This window comes from Quercus suber, unplaced genomic scaffold, assembly GCF_002906115.3.
Source record: "Quercus suber isolate HL8 unplaced genomic scaffold, Cork oak 2.0 scaffold_208, whole genome shotgun sequence".
Taxonomy (NCBI): domain Eukaryota; kingdom Viridiplantae; phylum Streptophyta; class Magnoliopsida; order Fagales; family Fagaceae; genus Quercus; species Quercus suber.
The window spans coordinates 1069080-1076828 of record NW_027069666.1 but is presented as its reverse complement, the minus strand read 5'-3'; the positions used below and the strand labels follow the sequence as shown (position 1 = coordinate 1076828).

Sequence of the window (7749 nt, the reverse complement as noted above, 5' to 3'; positions counted from 1 at the left end):
TCAAAAAAAAAAAATGTTCGAGGTCGCAGGTTCAGAAGGATCTATAAATATAAAAATTTTGATTTATTTATGGTCGTTTGAATCGTTTTTTCACTCTCAATTTGTGGTCAACGTGCGTCTGGCTTCACAGAGCTCACATCAGCACACGAACAAATTGTTCGGAACAAGTCTCATTCACGGAAGCGTGTAGCTGTTGCACGTTTTTTCACCTAATTTTTCAGGGCGGATCGCCCTCCACCTGCTCGACGAAAGTCTTCAACCAACACTTCCCACGCTTACTTAAAACACAAGGCTTAGTCTTGTAGTTTTCTTGGTTTCAACAACAAACGCAACGTATTCCTTTGTGTTTTTTCAAATCCATTTTCTGATGGTTCTTATATGTAGCAAACATTGTGAGGAAACATACTGGCTTTGAAGCTTTTTCATGGCTTTGAAGACTGTAGTTGTGCTGGGGGTTACAAATTCTCAGTATGGTTGGAAAGACTTGGGGACCAAGCCTCTGGGTTTCCATTGAATTGGATAAATGAGTCGGAGAAAGTATGCAAATGGATGCGTTTTGGTGGGTTTCCGGGTCTGTCAGCTTGCCGGGCAATACGGTCTGTGGAAAACAAGAACACGTCCAACCGGGGCACCAAGTTGCAACAAATAGTTGATCAGACGGGGAACGATGTTTCAAGGAGATTGCAAAAGGATTTGAACTCTCTTCCAAGTGGGGTTTTGTTTCTTTAATGGCAATTTATCAAATTTATGGAGTTTTTAAAGTTTTGAATTTATATATGTATTAGGATTGGATACAGATTAGAGCTTGTTTCAAGATGATTATTTCATTGTAGTTTTATTTTATTTTTAAAGACAGCAATTAAGAATCTTTGAATATACCATATAGTGATGAAGTGAGGATTAATTTTATTGGCAACTTGTGGGACAATCGGATTCACTATCCTTTCAATGTACTTCTTATGTGGTTATGTAAAACTGGAATTTTAACTTGCAATTCATGTTGGCAAAATAGTTTCTAGACTTGATAGTTGATGCAATTGAGCATTGAGGGAATTCATGCTGGTTAATTGTCAAAATTATATTTAACGTGAGCAAATTTAAGATGGTGAACCATCCAGGAAATGAAAGATGGTGATTAACTTTTAGAAATATATACCATAGGAGGATTAGTTCAATTTTTTTTTTTTTTTTTTTTTTGGTGGATGTAAATGGTAGGACTAGAATTTATTGAATTCATGTTCAATCTCAGACATTTGCCTCCCATCTTTGACAAGTTTAGTTTGACTCAACTTCATTTTTGGTCACAATCGCAGGACCATTATCCGTATCTGATCTTTCTGCTATTCCTGATGGTGGTTCAAAGGTGCGAATATCATTCAAGGTAAGGGATATATTTAGCAGAAGCTAGTCTGTAAATCCCAAGAATAAGATCAAAATGAATTGCTAGGTGCTAAAGACTTAGTGTCCTCTTGTTCCTTATCTGGTTGAATTTATGGTGCAGGGTTTACCAGGGTCGTACAGCGAGGATGCTGCGCTGAAAGCCTACCCTAAATGTGAAACAGTTCCTTGTAATGATTTTGAAGATGCATTTAAGGTTTAGTGTGATATATTGTAATAATTTCTAGGCTGAAATTAGGACATCAAGCAGAAACTTAATTCTCTATATTTTCTTATACAACTTTTGAACATTTGGATTCGACACCTTTGTTATGACTCAATCCCAAGAGATGGAATCATTAGCGAAATTTTGGTGAACATGGATAGCCAAACACCTTCTAAAATGAGCTGATACTAATTCTTGCTTCATTAAGTTGTACTGAAGCCGCAACATGTCGCTTTTGGTGAAAGGCACTTGCCATCGTACCATGGCCCGGCCTCTTAATCATTGCTTCATTCATTTTTATATTTTATTTGCAGGCTGTTGAACTATGGCTAGCTGATAAAGCAGTTCTTCCAATTGAGAATTCTTCAGGTGGAAGTATCCATCGTAATTACGATTTACTCCTTCGTCATAGGCTTCAGATAGTAGGTGAGGTGCAGTTGGATTGTAATCTCTGCCTTCTAGCTCTGCCAGGTGTCAGAGCAGAGCACTTGAAACATGTTCTAAGCCATCCACAGGTCAAGATTTTATTTCCTCTCTCCATATTGAAACTGGTTATATTGATGTTAACCAATCTGCATGGTCCAAATGTTTGTCCTTTCCTCGTTTAAAATTTGAGTAGTTCTTGTTTACAGGCACTTTCCTTGAGTGATATTCTCCTGAGTAAGTTAGGTGTTTCCAGGGAAAATGTTGATGATGCAGCTGGGGCTGCTCAGGTGATTGATAGACGTCTCTTTTGTACCTATAATGATCTCTTTTGAATCATTCCATAGAATGATTTTAATTTAACTCAATTTTGGTTTAGTATGTATCCTCAAATGGCTTGAGGGATGCTGGTGTTGTTGCAAGTGCTCGAGCTGCAGAAATTTATGGGCTTAACATACTGGCAGAAAGAATCCAGGTAGTTTTCCTCCTTTGTTATTTGTTTTGTGTCCCAAATTTATGTTTTCTCTTACCCTACACTTGTTTTGTCAAGAAAAGGATAAGTTGGAGGTCCTACCCATTTTTTATTATTCATTGGTAACATAGGAAGCACGGATATTCCACTTTTTCCTCATGTATCTGTATCCAATGCATATTTGTATCAAATACCTTTGATAAAGGCCATGGATTCACTTTATTATCCATTATTGCTCATAAATTGATATATGCTTAACAATATATAAAAATACAATTAAAAATATATTTAACAATTAAAAATATATCCCCACCAGATTGTATCCTAGTTTTTCAGGAAATGCCGTATCGCTGTATCCCCATATCATACCATATCCGTACCGGTGCTTCTTGGTTGGTAACTTATAGAACAAAACCAATTAAGTTAAGCCTCAATTGAACCTACCCCCACACCACTCTATGGCCCTTATCTGAAGCCTTGAGATCACAACTTTTCTCTATCCTTTATTATTGCACTTAAGAAACCAATAAATGATTTACAGTTATTGGGGATGATTTGAGATGGCAAGCTAATGGACTTTCGCACCTATCATACTGGGTTCAAAAGAGGGAGTTGAACCCGCTACTCACTCCAATATTTAAACAATAGAGGCTGGCAATGCATCATGATTCCACTAGCAATGCATCGTGAGTCCACTATCAAGGCTTTATAATATATCAGGGGCATGTCTAATATCCATCTTTGGATGGTGATCAAAGCTTTTGGTTGCTGGGTTTTTGGAAGAATGTTATCCTTGAGCTGTGGGCTTTTTGGATATTATCACAATCTGGTTTGCTACCAGTGCAGACAATCTGGTTAACTAAACCAACTTTTTTGTCCCTTTTTGGTGGAAACAACCCCTTAAGAGCATGCTAAATTTGAGAAACCTAGTCAGTTAACATAAAATGAGGTCAACATGTTTTTCATGGCTTGGGGTAATTAGTCTGAAATTTTGTGCACATACAGCAGATTATTCAAGTTTTCCTTTCTACGTTTGTGGCCTGCACACGGGCTTGCTTATGGGCTCATGGATTTTGCAAATGTTTCAAGCCCACTTGACAAAATCCATCTCTTGGGCCCAAGGGTAAGGTCAAATAGACCCTAATTTTTTGCCCTTCATGCCACACTTCTTCAAAATTCCCCATTAAAGATTACATGGGCTTGGGCATGCGAAAATTAAGAAAACAAAAGGAAAAAAAGGGGTCCATAAATAATTGGGCTTTGCTTTGTGTGGGCCTCCGGAAAAATGGGCATTAATAACAGTGAAAGAAAGTGGATGACAGTTTTATAGGTGAGTGCTGTAGTGCAGGAAGCCACGAATCAATTTACATAGTTGGCACAAGTGATGCTGGTGATGCTGCTGCTTGTGTTGGTGGTGGTGCAAGAAATGTTACTGCAGGGGTAGCAGTATGACCACCTATGCTAGTCCTCATATCTCCTTTATTGAATGACTGAACGCTCAAATTGCATATACCATATTCTCTTTCTTGTTGCAGTCCTTTTGGTGATGTCTGCATTGTATAGGGGAGTATGGCATAACAGAAGAATTTCTTTTTTTAATTTTTTTGGTTATAAGTGACATATAACTGGGGCAGAAATTGTAAAAGTTTAAATGTTATCTTTTTTGAGATCAGTTTTCTTAGGAACCAAACATAGCAAGCATATCTTGTGAGAATACTATGTTTATCATCAGTTTAGTTTAAGGATCATCAAATAGCCCATGGCCCACAGCCCGAGCCAGAAACCCGATGGCCCACCGGGCTAATGGGCGGCCCATCCCGTTGTTATTGAGGCCCATGGGTAGCCCACTAGCCCAGTGGGTCAGGCCATGGGCTAGTTTTTATGCCCATGGGTACTCGGTGGGCTAGCCCAGTAGTCCAGCCCGTTGGCCTAACCCATTAGCCCAACCTAATAACTCATAATTCATAACAAAAATATATAGAAAGTGTATGAAGGATTGATCTTGAGATATCATAGAGGAATTTCTCAAGAGAACTCCCTCAACCACTAAGATATCTAAAGTAATTGTGCTAAACTTAGTTTACTAAATATATATTTTTCTAGTAGTCTATCAAATTTGAATTAACCATTTGACATTTTTTTATTAAAGATAAAAATTTTAAAAAAAAAACTATTTAAAGCCTTAATAAATAAAAAATTAAATAGGTTTTCATCAACAAAACAAAAAATTAAATAGATTTGACTGTAAAAAATTTAAGTATTAAGTATTAAAAANGGGCTAGCCCAGTAGTCCAGCCCGTTGGCCTAACCCATTAGCCCAACCTAATAACTCATAATTCATAACAAAAATATATAGAAAGTGTATGAAGGATTGATCTTGAGATATCATAGAGGAATTTCTCAAGAGAACTCCCTCAACCACTAAGATATCTAAAGTAATTGTGCTAAACTTAGTTTACTAAATATATATTTTTCTAGTAGTCTATCAAATTTGAATTAACCATTTGACATTTTTTTATTAAAGATAAAAATTTTAAAAAAAAAACTATTTAAAGCCTTAATAAATAAAAAATTAAATAGGTTTTCATCAACAAACAAAAAAATTAAATAGATTTGACTGTAAAAAATTTGTAATTAAGTATTAAATTCTTAAATTTTTTCCTTTAAAAAATAGATTGATTATTTCCTTATAAAAAATTGATTCTTTCCTTATAAAAATAATAAAAATAATATGCTAACACAAGCCCATGGGTGACCCATTAGGCCCAACCCGATAGCCCAACTCGCTAAAGACAAAATGGGCATTGCCCATGGGCAGGGTCATGGGCTAAGGTTTCCTCTTTCGGCCCAGCCCGACCCAGCCCATTAACTAGTTAATAGCCCATTATGCCCAGCCCATTGTGCCCATGGGCCAAGTAAAAATGGGCCGGGCTGGCCCAACCTGGCCCATTGACGACCCTTACTTTAGTTGATGAACTTCCTGTTGCCAAAAGATTCCCAGTGTCGTAATGATTGTGACCTCTCCTTTAATTGATATTCTTTTTCTTGAGGAGGGCACAAGCTTAGATGGGGGACTCAAACCACAGCATTCTATATATTTTTTTTTTTTTTTTTTTTTTTTTAATAATTTTAAAGACATGTTGTTTTAAAATTTGTTATTTTGGTGTAAATTTCAAAAAATGACTTAAGTATATTGTTAAGGTTACCTTGTCAATTATTATTATTTTTTTTTCTAGAAATCATGATTTTTATAAAGGAAAATTTCTAATCAACATTAACAATTGATGATGATGACAACAATGATAATGATGATGAACAAATTCATAGATAGAAGTTTCTCAAAAAAAAAAAAAAATCATCAAGAGAAAGACATTAAAATAATTAGAAAAATAAAAAATATTAAAATTGATCTTCATGAACAACAATATCAATACTAGACAATTTATTATAATAATAAAAAACGTTCTTAGCCAAAACATTAAAATTTTTCCAAAATAGAAATAATGAAAATACTATCTACAACCCACAAATGGACAGAGTTGTCCTGTCACGAATAAATTTCATCTACATATCATGCATATTCTCAATGTTTGCCTAACTGCTGCTACTTTCTTCCCTACTATTACTTTATGGTATGTCGAAGTTATGCTCATCCCATTTTAATCTCTCATCCTCCCTATCATGTTTTCTAATAAAATTATGTAAAATACAAGTGGCAACTACAATGTTTCTTTGGTCCTTAATGACATAAGATGCCATTTGCTTCAACAAAACTCCATCTATTTCTTCCACACTCCAAAGGTTTGCTCAATCACATTTCTAAGTGACGAGTGAACATAGTCAAACCTCTCTTCTAGGTGATTTCCTTGACCAGCTTGTTGAAAGTCTGAAAGATGGTATTTTCGTCCCTTATAAGATGGCAAATATCCTTTCCTCAAATAATATTTTCCCTTATAAGGTGTCAAATAATATTTTCCTAACCAATATATATATATATATATATATATATATAAGATGTGCATAAATAACATCCTTCATACATATTTAATAAATAAAAATAGTATATATCTGGTGGTGGTTTTTGAAAATTGATAGATTGTCGAGGAATATAATCTAAGAAAAGGTGTGTATCATATCCTGCATCTTCCTATCTAGCCATAACAAATGTGCAAAGTAAATCAAAATCACATGTTGCCATCACATTAAAACTTGTCACACCTTTTCTATTATAATATGGAATTTTCTTCTCCCCTCCAATAACAACTTGGATGTGTACCTTCAATGGCACTAATACAATCCTAAAATAGAATTCAAATTTTAGTTACTAATGAAATAATCATAACAGAAATTATAAGCAAATTAGAATGAATGAATTGAATACCTATGTGGCATGTATAATGGAATTTTTATTTTGGTATATATCTTGTAACTTTACTAAATGTACAATTAGAAGGCTTGAGGATATCCATTGTAATTATGTTAAGGTGTTTAAGAACTCTATGAAAATGTCTATGAATAGTCTCACCAGAATGTTGAAATCTTTCTTGAACTAATCTGTTATATGCTCCTTGTCCAAGTATCATCAAACATATACCTATTGACTCTTCAAGCCTAATATGCCTTGTGTGTTGAAGTCCGTATCTATGTTGTAAAACATTGCACAATTGAAGAAAACATGCAGCTTCATTCTAAACATTTCATGACATTTCGCTTCATTACCAATCAACAATCCATCAACCACTTATAGAAAGTTTGATCAGAATCTCTACAAGGTTGTTTATCAATGTATTTCATATATTATGTCATTGCTACATGACATCTAGCAACAACAAGATCATATCATTCATCTTCATCTTCCACATCATAAGAATGATCATCATCACTATTATGAATATAATCATTGTAATCCATATGAATGACACTTGTTAGGACATATGTGTTTTCATTTGTTAAAACCATATGTCACTTATTTATGTAAATTGGCTAATCCTTTGACAAAACACACTCTACTTGTAATTGGGTAGTTCTAGGTGGTTTTAATACTTCAAGAAATAAGGTTTCAAGATCAAGTGTTGAAGTCATCAAGTTTGTCCAAGAAAAACAAGCTCAAGTGCAATTTCATTAAAGCTCGACACCTGCTCGATAGCTCCTCGACACCTGCTATCTGTCGAGATTTATAAAATCAAATTTTCTGATCTGGTTTCTTGGGATCCGTGAATATGCTTTTGGGCCTCTTTTCTCCAAACCCTAA

At 34.9% G+C, this 7749-nt stretch overlaps 1 protein-coding gene across 1 annotated transcript; it reads left to right on the top strand.

The window, feature by feature from the left end:
• On the top strand, positions 1-2737 carry LOC112031593 (arogenate dehydratase 1). Its single transcript, XM_024064284.2, is given in 7 exon segments — positions 1-497; positions 500-709; positions 1314-1381; positions 1502-1594; positions 1918-2118; positions 2236-2316; positions 2406-2737. Coding segments are annotated over 7 exon segments (945 nt in total). The 5' UTR covers positions 1-424; the 3' UTR covers positions 2625-2737.
• Positions 2738-7749: the final 5012 nt, after the last annotated feature.